At 38.5% G+C, this 20,289-nt stretch overlaps 1 protein-coding gene across 2 annotated transcripts in view; it reads left to right on the forward strand.

Moving 5' to 3' along the window:
- Positions 1-20,289, forward strand: part of KIF13B (kinesin family member 13B) — a 185,494-nt gene that overhangs the window by 71,763 nt on the left and 93,442 nt on the right. For both annotated transcript variants that reach the window (XM_045576884.1, XM_036423524.2), the window contains exons 6-12: positions 1,492-1,672; positions 4,512-4,599; positions 7,546-7,680; positions 9,565-9,677; positions 10,783-10,894; positions 18,074-18,286; positions 19,996-20,106. In XM_045576884.1, the coding sequence (XP_045432840.1) occupies positions 1,492-1,672; positions 4,512-4,599; positions 7,546-7,680; positions 9,565-9,677; positions 10,783-10,894; positions 18,074-18,286; positions 19,996-20,106 (953 nt within the window). The remainder of the gene's footprint in view (positions 1-1,491; positions 1,673-4,511; positions 4,600-7,545; positions 7,681-9,564; positions 9,678-10,782; positions 10,895-18,073; positions 18,287-19,995; positions 20,107-20,289) is intronic.

Raw genomic sequence — 20,289 nt, forward strand, 5'->3', positions numbered from 1 at the left:
CCCCCCCAACCCCAACCCCCATCTTCTGGTGTTTTCTACATTGTCTTTAATGAATATCTATTCTTAATACAATGGGGAAAATAATTTTATGATAGAATAAGATTATTCTAGTTTCTACACTATTGTCAAGGGTAGTAGGTTACTTTGCTCTGGGGTCTATAGAGATAATATAATTTTTGTGGCATGGTTAGTGGTTGATAACAGGCACAATAGAATTATTGATCATATGGATCTTCCCTATTGATTTTAGAAAACTATTTTTCAGTCGTTTGAGGTAATTTTTTAAACTCTGAAGATGCTTAAAGAAGGTTTTTGTTTTCTTCTTAAAGGATGTTTACTTTTGACTTTTCCACGTGCATTAGGAAAGCTTCTATACTTAATAGTCTCATCATTATATTTGGGTATATTTCTTTTTTCTTTTCTTTCTTTCTTTTTTAATCTTTATTGTTCATATTATTACAAAGGTTCCTCATTTCTTCCCCCCTCCATCAGGTTCCCACCCCACCTTCCGCCCCCTCCCCATCCCCCATTGTCCTCATCCATAGGTGCACAGTTTATGTTCAGTCTCTTCCTCCCTCCCTTTCCCGATAGTAAATCCCTTTTCAGATAGTAAATCAGTTATTTAGCATTTTCTCATATCAATAATATCTCCACATGCCCAATGATACACTTCACACAAAAGACATTTCCAAATAGGTCAATCAGCCTCATCCGGGCCCCACCCAAGGCACTCACAGATCAACACCCCAGAGCTATACTAACTCAACACATCCAGATCTAAGTCTTCATCACTTAATTCAGCAGACCCTCAAGTTCCCGCAAAAGTTTCCAGCCAAGTCTGAGAGGCAGCCGTGGGGCAGGGGCAGGCGAAGAGCAAGCTGTTCTGGGCCTGGCTGCTCCGGGCTTGGCCTCTGTTGCTCTGGTTCGTTCCACAACCAGCTGCTCCAGGTCTGGTCACTGCCGCTCCCAACCTAGTTGCTCTGGACATGGCTGCTGTTGATCCGGGCCTGGCCACACCCGACCCGGCTGCTTTAGGCCTGGCTGCTTCGGGCCCGGCCGCTCCAGGCCTGGCCGCTCCCAGCCTGGCAGCTGCTGCTCCGGGCCTGGCCGCACCCGACCCGGCTGCTCCGGGCCTGGCCGCACCCGACCCGGCTGCTCTGGGCCTGGCCGCTCCCAGCCTGGCAGCCGCTGCTCCGGGCTTGGCCGCTCCCAGCCTGGCAGCCACTGCTCCGGGCCTGGCCGCACCCGACCCGGCTGCTCCGGGCCTGGCCGCCGCTGCTCTGGGCCTGGCTGCTCCCAGCCTGGCAGCTGCTGCTCTGGGCCTGGCCGCTCCCAGCCTGGCAGCCGCTGCTCCGGGCCTGGTTGGGTATATTTCTTATTTTATTTAGGGCATTTTCCTAGGTGCTAATCATTTATTTTGAGCATTGGAAAGAGGTTTATGTATTTCAGCTTCTCAAAGAGACAGTAATAACTACAATTTTCATTTTTTAGGATCTGGAAAATCTTATACCATGATGGGTACAGCTGACCAACCTGGATTAATCCCAAGACTTTGCAGTGGACTCTTTGAACGAACTCAGAAAGAGGAAAATGAAGAGCAGAGTTTTAAAGTAGAAGTGTCCTATATGGAAATTTATAATGAAAAAGTCAGAGACCTTCTTGATCCCAAAGGGTAAATGACTTTGAGACTAATATCGATATTATAGTATTATGGACTAAAATTTAAATTAGTTTAAGTGAAATTTAAAAAAAATGTATTTTATTGATTTTAGAGAGGAAGGGAGAGGGAGAGATAGAAACATCAATGATGAGAGAGAATCATTGATTGGCTGCCTCCTGCATGCCCCCTACTGGGAATTGAGCCCACAACCCAGGCATGTGCCCTTGGCTGAAATCAAACCTGGGACCCTTCAGTCCACAGGCTAATGCTCTATCCATTGAGCCAAACCAGCTAGGACTTAAGTGAATTTTTTACATTGAACTCTAGCAGAGAGTTTTGTTTTGTTTTTTTTTACCTAGTTATTTGTGATTTTATCTAGTTTCCTGGCTACTATTTTTGTGATTTGCTGTTAGTTCCACTGAGTGGCTTTCTGCAGCCAATTCTGGGGTTTTGAAGTTCGGGCTGAGATGGGGTAGGGAAGTGTGGGTGAGCAGCACCCGTTTGGGTCATACTGCCTTCCTCATTATGCATCCTCATTACTTAGTATCCAGATAGTTGGTATCCTTAGTCAAGTAGGCTGTTATTGTTTTTTTAACCAAGAAATTTCAGGAGGAAATCAGCTGTTTGTTTATAGACTATGGAAAGATAGACAATGGCATATGAAACCTGGACTCTAGGATCGTTAATTTTAAAGATTCCTAGATTTTAAAAAAGTCCCATTTTATGGCATAGACCACTTGTGTCAAACACAAGGCCCGCGGGCCAAATCCGTCCCGCCAGGCCTTGCAATGTGGCCCGCACCGTGCTGTCATCACTGCACTCCGCTGCGTTTCCATCACAATGACAGTTTATGACTGTTCAGTAAACCATTCGGCCCTCGATTTAGGCTGGATTTTAGATTTTGGCCCCTTCTCTGATTGAGTTCGACTTTGAAATATTAGACTTTGAAATATTAGAAGTATTAGCCTCAGAAGAATTAGAAAGTCTTAAAAATGTTGTTCTCACTCAGCAATCATGTTTGAACCTAATGGGGAAGATAGAGGTATCTGAGGCAATCTGTTCATTGCACCCAGCATTTTCTGAATTCTGATTTTAGGGAAGTGTAACAGTGAGAGAGAAAAACAGATAATAACCACAGCTTGTGGCTACAGATATAGAAACAGAGTCCAGGAGGTCAAAGGGCCAGTGAGCTGAGGCTTACAGAAAGTGCAGAGGGTAACGAGGGGACAGTGAGTTATGTTTGGATGAAGATGGTCAAGGAAAGATGGTCTTAGAGGTAATAAATCATAGTGATTTATTGAGACACTTGCTCAATCACAATAAGTATCTTTGCCTGTAGAAGGGAAGATTCACTAGAGAGTGCTAAATTTTGTGCTGAGTAGAAGTTTGTTGACAGAGAAGTCAGGTGAGAACCATTTGAACACAGGGACAGTCCATGCCAAGCATGTTTGGAGAAATCCCTGGTTGGAGAGTGACCAGTTGTCCAGTGTGACTGCCAGAACAGGGCAAAAAGGAGGCCAGACATAGGAAGGTTGTGGCTTGAGCATCCACATCGCTGAATATTGTGCCATCGTACTTTTCCTGGCTCTACTCTGAAAACTTGGTCTTGCACTTTCATCTCTGTGAAGACCATCATTTTCTTAGAGATCCAGCCTAGACCTATTCAGAAATTTTTAGCTGGTTTCAGTCTTGTGTTTTATATCCCACAGTACATGTGTGGCATAGCTTAAACTTTACAGTTTTTTCATGGTCATACTGTATGCTCTAGATTTATTATAAATATCTTTCACTGGGTTTGTCAATTCTTTGTTTGCTAAGAGGTTTACTTATTTTTTAACTAGAGGCCTGGTGCATGAAATTTGTGCACTGGGGGTGAGGGGTTCTTTAGCACGGCTGGCTCCCTTTCGCAGTCCAGGATGGGGAGTGGACCTAAGCTGGCAATCAGACATCCCTCTCGCTCCTAACCACCCGCCTGCTTGCTACTTCTTATTACTCGGCTTGTTGTTCCTTAGCGCTGCTATAGAGGTGGGAGAGGCTCCTGCCACCACCACTGGACTCACCAGCTGTCAGCCCGGCTTCTGGCTGAGCAGCTGAGCAGTGCTCCCCCTGCAGGACCACACTGACCACCAGGGGTCAGCTCCTGCATTGGGCATCTTCCCCCTGGTGGTCAGTATGTCTCATAGTGACTGGTCATTCTGGTTGTTCTGCCATAATGGTTGCTTAGGCTTTTATTATTAGATCATGAATGAGTACTTAATTTTATACAATAGAATACTTTTCCTACATTTATTGAAATGACTGTGTTCTCCTCTCCCCCAACCCCCATCAGTCTGTCAGTGTAGTAAAGGCCATGGATCCTTTTCCAGTATAAAAAACAAACAAACAAACAAACAAAAAACCGGCAACCCTGAGATAAGCCCAGTTTTAAGTTTTTAAATCATCGGATTCATTATTTGTCATCTTTTATTTTTATTCATGATCGAGGTTGTATGAGGTTGGTCTGTAATTTTTCTTTCTTGCACAGTTAACATTTATTGAGTTTCTGCTCTCTGTCCCACATTCTGTGAAATGACAAGTAGACTGTTTGTATTATTTGACTTGGCATTCTTTGTGGTAGCAAATAGACATCCCACAGTGTACCCTTTTGAGAGATGTGATATTTTACCACATTGTGAAGTGTTTGTTACCAGTCAAGATTTTAAATTTTGGTTTAAATTCTTCTGGGATCAAGTCTGTGGTTTTATTTTTTTGGGATCTTTGTTGAATTTAGTATGTATCTTATGGAGCATAGTTGAGTCCTTTAAAAAACAGGTTATTGTTTAAAAATCATTTATTTGTTTTTAATGCACAGAAGCCGTCAAACGTTAAAGGTCAGAGAACACAGTGTGTTGGGACCCTATGTCGACGGACTGTCTAAACTGGCTGTCACAAGCTATAAGGTAAACAACATCCTTTATGTAATTCGGTGTAGCAGGTTTTTTTGTTTAATTTGTGATTATCATTATTTTTGAAATTTAAAAAGTTACAGAGTGTCACTTAATAAATTACTTTTTACATAATTTTTTACTTAAAAAGCTGTATATGGCTGTCAGGACAGTTTAATTGTGCGAGAAGGTGTACATTTGCAAAAAATACCTATTCCTCTATTGTAAGATACACTTTTTTGTGTGTTTTACAAGCTCTAAAATTTTGATGTTCCTTACAGTGATAAATATCAGCATTTTGTCCTTCCTGATAGTATATAAAATAGTGAAGTTGCTTATGATTGAGTGGATATAATGAAATACAATGTACGAGTTGAGAAGATGGAATTCAAAGCCTGTTTCTAATCTGAGAGAATCTCTGCCTTTAGTTCTTGTCATTTTCAAACTCAGGGTTCTGCTTTGTGTGAATCCAATGGGCTTTGTGCACTGGAGAAATGGGGGTGGGTGACATGCTGTGATGTAATGTACATTGAATTGAGAGTCTGAAAATGTTGATCCAATGACACTTAATCCTTTTGTTCAATTTCTGTTCGACTCTGGGTTCTTTACTCCTCCTCACCTACCCTCTTTGTCCTGGTTTTCAGAATGCAAATTAGTTTTATAGTCTTGACTGTCTTATGAGGTAGGTTCATTTGTTTCTTTGTTCATTAATGAATTCTATCGTTTGGTCAATGACACTTTACTTAGTAAATATCTATTGAATATCTGTCATATGTCAGGCATTGTGCTAGATGCTGAGGATAGAAAAAAGAGAATGGTCCATTACCTCAAGCTGGTTATAGGTGTTATAAAGTTATTATGAAACAACATGGTTTTAAGTGCTGTGGTAGATGCATATTAGAGGAGGGGTATCTAACTTAAATGGATATGAGGTGTTCGTGAAGCGTGGTGTCTGAGAAGGCTTCCTGGAAGAGGTCTAATGGGATAATGTATGTGAAAGTCTTAGAAACTCTAGAGCAGTGGTTGCCAATCTTTCAGACTCATGGACCATTGGTTGGCGACCGCTGCTCTAGAATATGTATATAATGTTAGGTATTATTGGATCATTTGAGAGAATATTTATGCAACATTGGAGAGAGAGAGAGCACGATTGTTTTGAGAGTTCAAAGGAGATTGGATGTTAAAAAAATTGAAAGGCTCAATACAGAGTTCATGCATAAGGCAACAGATTAGAGACCAATGAATAAATGTAGGCTGAAGAGGATAAGCTTTTACGTTAAGCCTTAGGATTGTCAGACTTAATGGGTCTAAAGTGGATTTAGAATGGATCTAGAACATTGTGATTTTTTCCCATTGTGGTGCCTATTTATATATCTTTTTTACAGTTAATATTTTTACTTTGTGAGGCATTTTATTTATAATGTTGACTTTTTCCTTAAGCATTATTTTTTTAAATTTATACAGCAAAATAGAACCTTATGGTTTTCAAAGGTTTTTATATGTGTATGTCAGAATTATGTTTGGCTACATATAACAACAAAAAAAAAATAATAGAATTTAAGTTCTTTGGAATCTGAATTATTATGTTTTGACCATTCTGTGTTTTCAGTATCTTAAAATATACCTGGCACATAATAGTGCTTTCAATATATATTTGAGTAAGTGAATGAAAGAATGAATGTTGAAAGGGCTGGTATGGTGGCCCTAAAGATGATGTTGGGAATCCAGATTCCTGCCAGCTCTGTGGTAATGCCCTTATTTTTATAGTTCTAGGTGGCTTTAAGAACCAAGATGCAACATCATGCCTACCCCCTTTAAGTACAATTCCCAGTGACCTGTATTATACTTTACCTCTCATTTGCTAAAACTTAGTCATATGGCTAGACTGAACTTCAAGGTATCTGGGAAATGTTGTCCCTTAGCTCTGCTGCAATATGCTTACGGAAGATTGGGTTCCTTTACTGGAAAGAGGAGGAGACTAGATAGAAGGAGACAGCTAGTGGATTCTTAAACATATCATCTTTCTTGTTCCTAAATTAAATCCTTATAATGTAGGTGATGTTATAGCTCTGCATTGTTACTTATGAAACTCAAATTCATATTGTTTAAATAACTGTTTTAGAGCTTGTAACATTTTAAAAAATGAAGATCCCATGATCTTTCTGTATTACATCATGCTGCCTCTGTTTTAGCAGTAATGCCAACAAGTAGTGCAGAAATTCATATCTTAAAGTTTTTATTTAAAAGAATAGGTCTAGCCAAAAGCGGTTTGGCTCAGTGGATAGAGCGTCGGCCTGCGGACTGAAGGGTCCCAGGTTCGATTCCAGTCAAGGGCATGTACCTTGGTTGCGGGCACATCCCCGGTGGGGGGTGTGCAAGAGGCAGCTGATCGGTGATTCTCTCTCATCGATGTTTCTAACTCTCTATCCCTCTCTCTTCCTCTCTGTAAAAAATCAATAAAATATATTTAAAATAAATAAATAAATAAATAAAAAATAAAAAATAGGTCTGTTAAGATATACTCTGAGGTGATGCTCTGCCTACTTGAGGGCTTACAAATTATTTTTGCTTGTCGCTTATTCCTATACTCTAATTTGATTTAACAGTGAACTTCTATTACTTCTGTAATTAAAGAAACTAATTTTTTTCCCCAAATTTCTAAATGAGATGAAGATTGGCATGGCATATTTGTCTATTTAATGAGACTCAACATATGGTGTTTAAACTTTTTAAATTATCAGTCAAAGAGGCTACTTTATTTACACCTACAGAAAATAATGTATTTTATTTGTTTTCATGGGCAGTATTGTCTATTGTATTCTGTGAGGTTTAATTTTCATTGAAAAACAAAGTGTAAATGTCAACTATGGCTGAATAAGTAGTTAAACTTTTCATGTATTTCCTAGTTAATATATATTAGATGGATAATGAAATGTATGTCTGTAACTTGTTTTCACTTAGGATATTGAGTCCTTGATGTCTGAGGGTAATAAATCCCGTACAGTTGCTGCAACCAATATGAATGAGGAGAGTAGCCGATCTCATGCGGTTTTCAAAATCACCCTCACCCATACTTTGTACGATGTGAAGTCTGGGGTAGGTGTTCAGACTTTAATTTGTAAAGTAGATCATGGTTTATCTTATTCCCTTTAGGTGTTAGATGACTAGAAGTCCTAACCAAACATGTTTATCAGTTGGGACACAGGACAAGAAATAAAAGCTACTCTCGGTAGACAGAAAGAGATTTAAAGGAGGGATTTGGGTGCTTGCAAAGTTGTTGGAACATCTGAGGAGGAGTGGACTCTAGACTGAATCTCTAGGAGAAACTTTCAGAACAACACAAAGCTTATTGACCAGGATGCTCCCCCTGAGGCCACTACTATGCTGTGGCTATGAGTTCCAGACATAACCCATAGCTGTGATCCAGGACAACATACTACCATCATCCTGCATGCCAGCAAAAACCCCCCAAAACAAACAAATAAACAAACCCCAAAACACACACACACACACACACACACACACACACACACACACACACACACACAAAAAAAAAAGGGACAGAGGATGGCCTTTGCTTTACTTCTGTTTTCCAAATCTTAAGCAAGTGTATCTGACAGAACCCAAGTCAGCCCATAATCCTGCCCTGCAAGGGAGACTGAGAAATTTAAGTTTTAGCTCTCCACCATCTCCAGCTAAAGAAGGCGGAGCAGAAGTTATACAAGCAGATGGTCCAAAATCTTTGCCATAGCATTTTTCCCCCCCACAGCATTTTTTTGAGCTTTAAACTATGATGACTAATGGCATATAAGCTAATGCTAATACTCTAGCTGATTCAGTGGAGATACTTTTGAAATATTACCTTCTGCTAAGCAGCTCAGTATTAGAAGGAATAAATTGCACTGGGGAAACTGTACTATAAGTTGCTGGATTTTTAGAACGATATTTTTGAGTATTTGGTTTTGAAACTTGTAAGAGTTAACAGAGCCAGAGACACATATGCTTCTTCTACACACTGGAACATTTCTGTTGACTTACATTTGTGTTTTCCTTTTTTATGAATTTTTGCATATTTTATTATGATGCCTATCCTCAGCAAATACAATAGATTTCAAATACCAGAAGCTAAAATAATTACCCTGGCAAAGCACTATATTTTGGCAGGATTTTTGTTTGCTGAAAGCTTATTTTTCTTCTATTGCCATCACAGCAAGATTAGTGTAACAACCAAAAGTTCTTTGTTTCCTATTTCCTTTTCTGCATAAAACAAAAAACATACTGAAAACTTTTTTTTTTTTTTTAAACCAGAAGTACTTTTGATTTGGAAAGCTGAATATCCTTTGCAGCAACATGTTTATTTATGGAAATAAATATGAATGTATATTTTAAAGGAAAGTTTTAAAAAAATGATCCAGTCAATAGAATTTGGCATTGATTTCCCACATTTTTTTTTGTATTGCTGCTGAAAATAGAATGTTAATGTATGATTTAATATAAAGCATTTTTATATTAAAATTTTTATTTTTCAATTACAGTTTACATTCAGTGTTACTTTGTATTAGTTTCAGGTGTACAGTATAATGGCTAGTCATACACTTGCAGGGTGTTCCCCTGATATTTTTAGTACCCACCTGGAATCATGTATTTATTACAATACTAGTGACTATATCCCCTATGCTGTACTTTATAACCTCATGTATTTTGTAATTACCAATCTGTATTTCTCAGTCCCTTCACCTTTTTAACCCTTCCCTCTGACAACCACCAGTCTGTTCTCTGTATCCAGAGTTTTGTATAATTTTGTGTTTACAAGATTGTACAGTTTTCTCACAGTGGTTTACAGCAACACAAACTAATTTTGGAAAAAAAAAAACAGTAACCCTTTAATAAAGGATTTCTTTAATAAACTCATTCTATAATGATGATATTCCCTTTTATATTCCTTAACTGTGTATTAGTATTTGTCAATTTACTTTCTAGACATCTGGAGAGAAAGTGGGCAAGCTGAGCTTGGTGGATTTAGCTGGCAGTGAGCGGGCAACAAAAACTGGTGCTGCTGGTGACAGGCTGAAGGAGGGGAGCAACATTAACAAGTAAGTTTTTCAGGACCTTTATTGCTTTGGTGACTTTATAGCCAAATAGGAGAACTTCTGTTGTTATTAAAATAATAAGATTCTGGGCCGATGAAGGCTATAATGGTTTTGAAATTTTTTCAGATGTATATTGTTTTATGAGCTTGAACCTATTTTATGTTTTGGTCAGATATCTGATGGAACTGAGGAGTACAGCCTCAGTCAATCAGAGGTTTTTCAGGAGTGGCCTTTTGAGATTTGGGACTTGGCAATTCTTTGTCCCTAAGAGTGGTCCTGTGTATTCTAGGATGTTTAGCGGCACCTCTGGCCTCTACCCACTAGGTGGCGGTAGTCTCTGCCACCTCTCTCCCTTCCCCCCTAAATTGTGACAACCCAAATTTCTACACATTGCCAGCTGTTCCCTGTGGGGGTACAGTCAGCCCCAGTTGAGAACTGCTGGTCTAAGTTATAGAACAGAACAAAGGTAATAGATCTATCAAAGTCCAGCTGCTGACCTTGACCTAGGTGTCACTGTCTGAACAAACAGAATCTTGTATACTGGCCACATCTGGCTTTCCCTCTTTTGACTGCTGTGGTGCTTATTTATTCCTAGAGATTAGGGCTTTATAAAGTAATATTTTATTCACCAATTCTTTCATATGGCTATATTTTCTTCCTCGGGCTAAAATGTTAGCTCCTGTGGGCAGGAATTTTTCTATCTTTGTAGCTACCAGAGGGACTCATAATGAGATAACCAGTCACCAGTAACCAGCTGGAGATCATAGAACACCATCATGCAGATTCTGTTATTATCCAATGTAGCTTTCTTTCTTAAAGTTATGTGGTGTTCATGTCATTATCTTGACCCAAAGGTTTACAGCTCACATCTTTATTTATAAAAATGGAAAAAAAAAAAATGGCCAAGCTAAGCAGTTTTATTGCTTACAGTAGTATTAGAGGGATATCAGCTTTTAGAGTTTCTGTATTTTTAAACGGAGCAGCAAAATGCTGACAACAGTACTGTTTTCTTGCAGGTTCAAAGGCATCTTGAGATTCAATCTTTGTGTTGAAACGTGATACTTGATATACTTTGTTTATGATTATTATGGTTTGTTGCACCATGCAGGTCCCTCACAACCCTTGGTCTGGTTATCTCAGCCCTAGCAGATCAGAGTGCTGGCAAAACCAAGAATAAATTTGTTCCGTATCGTGACTCGGTTCTCACTTGGCTGCTCAAAGTAAGTTTTTGTTCCCTTCCTGGTTTACTCTTGGTGGTCTATAGCAGGAAGAATAACGAGTAGAATATTAGTCCTTTCCAATGATCATTTCCTCCATCATTAGGCTGTTAGATGGTAACCATAATTTTAATTCATTAAGCACAGGTTTCTTTCTGATTTACCAAAACTGGAAGCAGTGGGAGTTTGGTGCACACTTGATCCCACAGTTTCCCTGATATTTGGGTGAATAGAAGAAGGACCTCATGCTAATCTAATAGGCAAGTGAGTCATAGGAAAGGTGTTTCCACTGTCTTACAGACACAGCTGGACCAATGTTTTTCTTACAGACGCCCTTTATTTGACATTTTTGTACCTTCCATTTTGGTTTAACTTTTAAGATTACTCATGAACATTTTAATTTGCTTTCAGCTTCTTAAAGTGTTGTTTAAGAATATAGAGCAGGTCACATAATCATTCACTGACTGACTCAACGTCAATGAGAGAAATGTAGATGAGAAGGAAATAAAACACCTATTTGAAGTGCTATGGAGAACATAAGGGAGTGCAAGGCACTGCATGCCCTCTCATTGCTCAGAGTTTGGTAAGGGAGATGTGATCTGTACATAAAATATTATAACATGAGTCAATGATTCCATGAGAGATAATAATGACTTGTAATAGGAGTTTGGGGGAAAGAGACTTATTTCCAGGTTTCCACCTGGTCTTCCAGGGTCCCATTAATTTTGATGAACTGAATATTGGCCTGGGAGTTAGAGGATATAAAATCTAGTGACAGTTTAACTCTTTATGGAGGGGCCAACCTGCAACACTATTTTCCTACAACCCCTTTTTTCTAAAAAATGCAGTAATCATTTTATGGATCCTGTTTAGTCTTGTGATAGCTTATTTTCTCCTTGATCAAGATTTATGTATTGAACACCCATTACTCATTGTGCCAGGGTTTGAGAATATAAAGACGAGTTAAACATAGTCCATGACATGCTCAGAGAACTGTGTTTGTAAAAGGAGTAGGATTTTCTTCTAATTTCTACACTCTCCTAGTATTCAAGTTTACTTTTTAGAACTCTGCACTCCGTTTGGACATGCTTTATTAAGTGTAATTTGCCACAGTAGAAAATCAGGTATGTTACTTCCTTTGGACAAAGTGAAGTAAAATTGAAATTTAAAACAAAGGAATAAACAAACAAAACTTAAAAAAAGAAACCTCTACATTTTATTTTTCAATTATAGTCACTATTATTTTGTATTGGTTTCAGGTGTACAACATAGTAGTTAGACAATCATATACTTTACAAAGTGTTCCCCCTGATATTTCCAGTACCCACCTAGTACCATACATATTTATTGCAATGTTATTGGCTATATTTCCTATGCTGTACTTTACATCCCCATGACTACCGGTATTTTCTTTTAATATATTTTTATTGACTTCAGAGAGGAAAGGTAGAAACATCAGTGATGAGAGAGAATCATTGATCGGCTGCCTTCTGCACGCCCCCTACTAGGCATCGAGCCCACAATCCTGGCATATGCCCTTGACTGAATCAAACCCGGGACCCTTCAGTCTGCAGGCCAACGTTCTATCCTCTCAGCCAAACCGGCTAGGGTCCCATGACTATTTTCTTTTCTTTTTTAATATTTTATTGATTTTTTACAGAGAGGAAGGGAGAAGGATAGAAAGTTAAAAACATGGATCAGTTGCTTCCTGCGCACTGGGGATGTGCCCACAGCCAAGCACATGCCCTTGACCGGAATCGAACCCGGGACCCTTCAGTCCGCAGGCCAATGCTCTATCCACTGAGCAAAACCAGTTAGGGCTATTTTCTAACTACCCATTTGTACTTCTTATTTCTTCATCTCTTTCACCCAATCTCCTAGCCCCCTACCCCTCTGGCAATCACCAGTTTATTCTCTGTGTCTATGAATCTGTCTCAATTTTGAACAAACAAAATTTATTAAATAAAAACTATTTCTAAATAACTCTTGAATTAAAGGGATATTACAAAAACATTTCACTACTAAGGAAATAATTGTACTGGTCTTCATAAGTTAATAATTAACCTTTAAACATAATTTGTTTAATTTCCAGAAGAAATCTCAATAAGATACTTCTTCCTCAAAGTTTCCACAAAAACATTTCCTAATCATTCATGGTTATTCCCTGCATGTGCCTGATTTAAAAGACAGAATAGTCATTGTCCTATTGTTTCAGTGTTGCTACTTTAGTCCACTTAAATCAACAAAAGGTATTTCCTTTTGTTCGTTAATATAGTTAAAGTGGCCTAGGTAATTAATGGCCATTCCATAGGCTGAAGGCCAGGAGAACTCAGTAGAATCAGATACCATGCTAAGTGCTTCGTGTACATTATCTCAGTTACCCCTGGAAGGTAAATGGCGGTGTTCCTGTTTTACAGATGAGACACTAGAGACAGAAACAAGGTTGGAATGCAGGGCTTCACCAGCCATCTTTGTGTAGGCAAAAGGTCATCAAAGGTTACTTTTGATTAGAAGGAGAAGCACTTGACTGTTGCCAGGGTTTATAGCAACTATTGGAAATACTTGAACTTGAGGAACAAAACAAAACCCTTTCTTTAAAAATTCACTTTATATTCTGTTTAGTAAAATTAGGTTAAAATTGTAACTTCTATGTATAAATTCTCAAGCTTAAAAAATTAATTCTTTTTTCCCCCTTAAAAACTATGTGACCTTCCTTATTCTGTTTGACTTTTGCAGCAAGATCCTAAGTAGGGGCATTTTTGCAAAACATATTTTGGGATTTAAACAGTTTTCTCAAATGCCCCTAGGAATCTATTGAGATTCAAATCATTCTCCTTTGAAGTGGCTTTTATGTCCCTGTTAGTTTTTCCTTCTTTAATTCTTAATTAGTCTAACTCTTCTTGATCCTTTTTGACCTGATATTCTGGTGTTCTCTCTTGTCACTTTTATTAAACTTATAAATTGCTCATCATATATAAGACTTGCAATTTCTTTGTAAAGTTCCTTTTTTTTTCTTTTCATTGTATTTGCATTATAATTATGCTGTGCTCTTGATGTTCATAACATGTGAGAGTTGGAGAAACTCTGATACTCCTGGTCAGGCATAGATGTGAGTGCTCTTCTCTCAGGGGCTATAGAGTGCTTACTCCTTTGGTAAGTGGCCTGTGAAGAACCATTTTGTATTAAGATGATTTGGGCCTCTGTGTGTTGTTGTACCGAGATTCCGTGAGATTCCGTGATCCCCAAAGACCAGCAGGGAGCCAAGTCCGATGCAATTAACAAGAGAGCCTCTTCCATGTTAACATGGGCTCTGTCCCACACACGCCAATCGCATGGCGGGCGAGAGCACGAACTTTGCCAAGCCCTGGGGTTTTACACCACTGCTTTGGCTGACCCTGATTGGTTGGGTGAGGGCTAGGGTCCAGTTACACAAAATGGAGGATAACTCCACCCTGCCCCACAGTGGAGTCAGGAGTTCGCCTTGCCCTGCCCTGCTCTCTCACGTAACCTTAGAAATATGGTTCTCAATATTAAGTAACTTATGGTAACAAATGTTCCAATAATGATTATCTATCGAATTCATCCACTTTTACTCATTCTTATTGCCACTTACATAATGGAGACTTCATCTTTTGCTTGCATGTTTGAAACCTCTCCCTTAAGCTTTCTTAGTCCATTTTGTTCTTTACAGTTAGGTTGCATTTTCTTTCTATTGTATATTAATACTCTTCTTAAACTTAAATCTCTTTAATAACTCTCCAGAAGCCCTTACAATGAAGTCCAAATTCTTTAATGACTTGTTACTTAGTAGGCCCTTTATAATCTGTCCACTCCTTACTTCTCATTGTTCATCTTTTGCTCTTGATATTATCAATTCTAGCTAAGTGACTTCTAGGACTTTGCTCTGACTCTGGAACATTCTTCCTCCTCTTTTCAGTCTCCTACACTGCTCTCCTTCCCTTTGGCCCCGATGATGTTTACTCATCTTAAGGCCTCAAATATCGCTTTCTTTGGGATCTTCCCTAACATTTCAAGATTGGGCTTTCTGCTGTTTCTCTGTTTTCCCAGACCATACTGTATTTATCCCTACTTGAGTTCTTATCCTGTAGTATTTGTTCACCAGCATCGCCCTCTAGATGGTAAACTCCATGAAGAGTTGAATGAATGAATAATTTCAATTCTGCTCTGAATTAGCATTATGACCTTTGGCTAGTTGTCATTCTTTCTGTGTCTCAATTTCTCTTCTGTAAAATGAAATAATTTCATTAAATGACTTCACAGAGTTCTTTCAGCTTTAAACAATTCTGACTTCCAAAATTAAATTTCTCTCCTAGGTCCATTTAATTTGCAGTTGCTACATTTGAAACAAAGCTCAGCTGATTTGCCTAATTAAGCAATTAAAGAGTAAACAAGAAGTTTCATAATTTCTCCTTGAAAGAGTGCCAGGTCTTTTGTTGCCATTTCCTTTTTGTTAATGGCCTGAGGCCATTTTTGAATATAAGCATATTGTTGTTGCTCATGCATAAGAGCTTTTAAAATATCAAGGATTTGTTGTTTGCCAGGTTTCCTTTTCTCAGCACAAATTGAAGCACAATGTGCATGCTTTCTCCTTTGCCACTTATTGTTACACATCCCCTTTTTCCCAGCAGTATTTGTTGTTCATGTGGGCTAACAGAATGCCGGGGTTCTTGAAGGGCAGCACCCCACCACGGTGCTGCCAGTGAGCTGAATTGCCATCGGAGATGTCATTCCTGTGATCTTTATATATGGCATTGGAATTTCATTAATGTGCATGGGATTCTGCTTGACATTTTTCTGAACGTTCCAGAGCTGGGCACCAGCAATGTGAGATCAGCGTCTCCAAGTGAATAATGAGGCACACACTCATACAGGCTTCACAGAAATTGCCTTTGCTTCCCAAAGCCCAGATGACTTCCTTTTCCTTCCTTTTTCATGCATCAGTGTATTTCCCAACTAGATATAATGATCTTAGCTATGTTTTCTGTGTAATTTTCAGTAATGGACAAAGAAGCAGACATATTCAATCTGTGATTATATTGAACTGTTATGGACACCCAGGAATAATTTTTAAAAATATATATATTTTATTGATTTTTTACAGAGAGGAAGGGAGATAGAAAGCTAGAAACGTCGATGAGAGAGAAACATCGACCAGCTACCTCCTGCACACCCCCTACTGGGGATGTGCCCGCAACCAACTTACATGCCCCTGACCGGAATCAAACCCGGGACCTTTCAGTCCGAAGACCAACACTCTACCACTGAGCCAAACCGGTTTTGGCACCCGGGAATAATTTTGTTTCTGGCTCTAGGACACAATAATTTGGGAAGGTGTCAGGTCACCTTACTCCTCAGGTCAAATCATATTGGACTTGAAGGCAGAATACAGTTGTATTAGAATATAGTTCAATTTACTAGTTCTGGATCTTTAGGCAGAGTATTTAACGTTCTTTGTCAGAACAAACCTCTGATTTTTCATTGGTAGAATGAGGAGACTAGTAATCCAATTCACCAATGCTGAGGGCAAAATAAAGTCTATGCACAAAGATTGTATAGATCACAGATGCCCGAACACATTTTAGATATATTGATAGTGGAAAAACTTTGTATCTTCTAAAGTAAAAGTTTTATGTCAGTTAATGCTGCCCAAAAGTAATGTTGGCTTTCTTATGATCTAATGAATTTCTTATTATTGGTCTGTTTGAGTGTTTTCTCTAATCTTGAGACTATATTTAGTGATATTCTGTTACTGAAAGAGGGTATTGAATTTATTATCTTGGGTAATTCTTTTCATCCTGGGATTGTATATTAGAGTGTGAGTACTTATCTATTGCTATATGACATATTACCCCTAGACCTTATCAGGTGGAAACAATAATCCTCTATTATCTCACAATTTCTATGGGTCAGGATTCCTGGTATGGCCTAAGTGGTCTGTCTGGCATCTGTCATGTGGCTGCAATCAGAGTGTCTGGGGTTGCAGTTACCACAAGGCTTAATGGGAGTTGCATATGCTCACCTAAATAGTTGTTTCCAAACTCATTCCTTTGGTTCCTTCAAAGGACCATCTCACCTCATGGCAGTGGTGAGAGAAAACACCCCTCCTAGAAGCTACAATATTCTTATAATCAGAAATGACTTGCCATCACTTCTGCTGTATTCTGTTTATTAGATGCAAATAAACAAGTTCTGTCCACACTCAAGGGAAGGTATTACTACAGGAGGTGGAAAGCATTTTTAAGAGGCTGCCCGCCACGGCCATTGTATGGTGAAGTGGAGTGGGGGTGGACATGATTTCCCCAGGCTAGTTTTGTGATTCAGTTATATTTAGTTATTTTTAATATTCTCAAGTGAAAGTGGTATTTTTGAATTTGTTGGAGCCTATTCAAACCCCTTCTCACTGTACTTTCCAGTTTCAGTATGATGAGGGTGAGTGAGTACCTTTTGTTCTGCACCCTTGTCACCTGGCCTGTGGAAGTGGTTGTGTAGAACGTAAAGTCTATTTTAGTAGCTTTAGAAGTGGTATCAAAGGGAGTAAAATGAAATACCTTCAATGTATCTTTTGTTTAATAAGACTGTGATTGTACCTTTTTGTATAATTATCGTTTTAAAAAATGTACAAGGTGATTGATCAGCAACACTTTCTGGGCCATTATTTAGGCTTCTCAGAGATTCCAGGTACAAGGCCTTGGATTGTAGGTACGTAATCACTTTTGATCAGATAACAGTATCACAATTGTTCAGTTCCTCTAAGGAAGATTTTGTAGGCATTTAAGAAATCATTCTTTTTTATTCTGAATAAAAAAATCATTCTTTTTTATTCTGAATAAAAAAATTCTTTTTTTTATTAATAAACTTACAGCATCATGTCTATTAAAAGAGAACAAATTATCTTAAAATTAATTCTTATTAAACTAAAATAAGGTAGACTTTATTGTATTTCTCTGCCCATTCTCAAAAACCAAAATTCCCTTTTTTAGAGAAATAACTTGGCAGAAAAGAAAGATCATGGGACAGAGAGTCAGGGTACCTATATTTTAGTTCCAACTTGGTCCTTAAATACATGTTTGACCTTGGGATATTATCTGACCATTTCTGACTTTTCCCTCATATGATGTTCTCTACCAACTTTAAAATGCTACTCAATTTCTCCTTCTCTAGGACAGTCTTGGGGGCAACAGTAAGACAGCCATGGTAGCTACTGTGAGTCCAGCAGCTGATAACTATGACGAAACCCTTTCAACTCTTCGGTATGCAGATCGCGCAAAGCACATCGTGAACCACGCTGTGGTGAATGAGGATCCTAATGCACGAATCATCCGAGATCTAAGAGAAGAAGTAGAAAAACTCCGAGAGCAGCTAACTAAAGCAGAGGTATAAGGCACAGCTGAATGATGCCTTATGGGTCTAGGAAAATCTAGTAAAGCTAAACTTGAATTTTCTCCCCCTTTACCCGTAAGTGATGTCGTTTAGAATTTTTAAATTTCTTATAGGAAGAGAGATTTGAGATGAGTAATAAATAAAGGAAGACAGATTGTCATAATTGCCATTTAGAGAATTTTTAGAGGTGTTAAAAGATTTAATGGGAAGAAAGAATAAAAGGAATTGAGATAATGTTTCATTCTATAGTATAGGCAGCAGACAAGAGAGATGTGTAATAGAATAAGGGAGAATAAGAAAGACACTTGAAAATGCATATAATTAAAATTTAGTGCAAAAAAATGGTGGAGAATGGGCACAAACTAATTGGAAGAAGAAACAAACAGACTTGTGTTTATCATTTGTTCATTGCTTGAAGTCAGGATGGAAATCTTAAGGAGATCTTTCATATCCTAATAATCTATTTTTGCCATGTTGTGGGTTAAATTTTTTTGTAGACAGTATATTTTATACCAGCAGTACCCATTTATTTAGTGGTACTCCATTTCCAGTATTCTTTGAACATTCTATAATGTATGGTATTTATGTTCCATAATTGACTTTGAAACCTACACAATTTTCAGCTACAACTGAATGCTCAGCCTTTTGTCTGTCAAAAGAGGAATAAAATATCAAAATCATGATTCCTCCTCTAGCCCTTCTCTTCGCACAGTTTGCCAGCACCGTGGGACTCTTTCCTGGGGTGGGTCCTTAGTTTTCTTCTTTGTCATAGCCTGTTTTCTGGAAGTAAATTGCTAAAATACATGGTCAAAACAATTATTTTGATCATATTTTTGCCTGTTGAATTTTATCCTATGTTTAAGGAATAATTTTAAAGAGCATCAAGATTCTTTGAAATTTTGTGTCTGTTCTTGATATTAATAACAACATCTAGTTTGCGACATGTACAAATTTAGTCTGTGTGTACTTGGATAAATACCTGAAGTCAACAGTAAAAACTAGACTGAATCACGTATGACTTTAGATATACAGCTGATGGGGATTTACCGTATTTTCCGGCGTAAAAGACAACTCCCTAATTTTATAGTTAAAACATAGGTTTAGGCCTATATTCGCTGTATAAGACTACCCCTCACTTCCGAGGCAACACCAGTTCTTTTTTTAATAGACTGTCTCTCTGACTCTGGCCGATCTGAGCAGGCTTTTTACTAGAACACAGTGTAGCTTCGGGTACAGAATATGCATAATTTGCATGCATAAAAAGCCTGCTTGGATTGGCTGAGTTAGAGAGGCGGTCTATTAAAAAAAGAACTGGTGTTGCCTCGGAAGTGGGTGGTAGACTTATACAGCAAATATAGGCCTAAACCTATGTTTTAACTGTAAAATTAGGGGGTCGTCTTATATGCCGGAAAATACGGTAAAAAAATAAGCCCTGATAACTTGAACTATCTCATTAAACATTGGAAGAAAAGGACAAAGTTGTCTCCCTTTCAAAACCATCCTGGATGACTGGATTTGTTTGTGGGACCCACACAGTTGGGCTGCTGTGCATCAGTGACAGTCACTTAAGTCTCTGATCAGAGACCTCAGGGAGCCGCAGAGTTGAGAGGAGGAAGATAGTTACTTCTGGTTTCTGGATTTAGCTAATTTTTTTTTTTAGCGCATCATACAGACATTTCATGAAATAAACATTCTGCTTATAGGCAATGAAGTCTCCAGAACTAAAAGAACGGCTGGAAGAATCAGAGAAGCTAATCCAGGAAATGACTGTGACCTGGGAGGAGAAATTAAGGACAACCGAGGAGATTGCTCAGGTTCGTGTTCCCTGATTTAGAGAGAAATCTCACAGCAGTTTGTGCCAGGAATCTCAGAGGGCGTTTCTGATTCAGTTTTAGTTTTCTTGCTTTGAGGATGGCAATCTAGCACCGTTAATAAGAATCTAGCGCCAAGAATTTATATTTTACAGCTTATTTGAAGGATAAAAAAATGACATGATT

This window comes from Pipistrellus kuhlii, unplaced genomic scaffold, assembly GCF_014108245.1.
Source record: "Pipistrellus kuhlii isolate mPipKuh1 unplaced genomic scaffold, mPipKuh1.p scaffold_m20_p_8, whole genome shotgun sequence".
NCBI lineage: Eukaryota > Metazoa > Chordata > Mammalia > Chiroptera > Vespertilionidae > Pipistrellus > Pipistrellus kuhlii.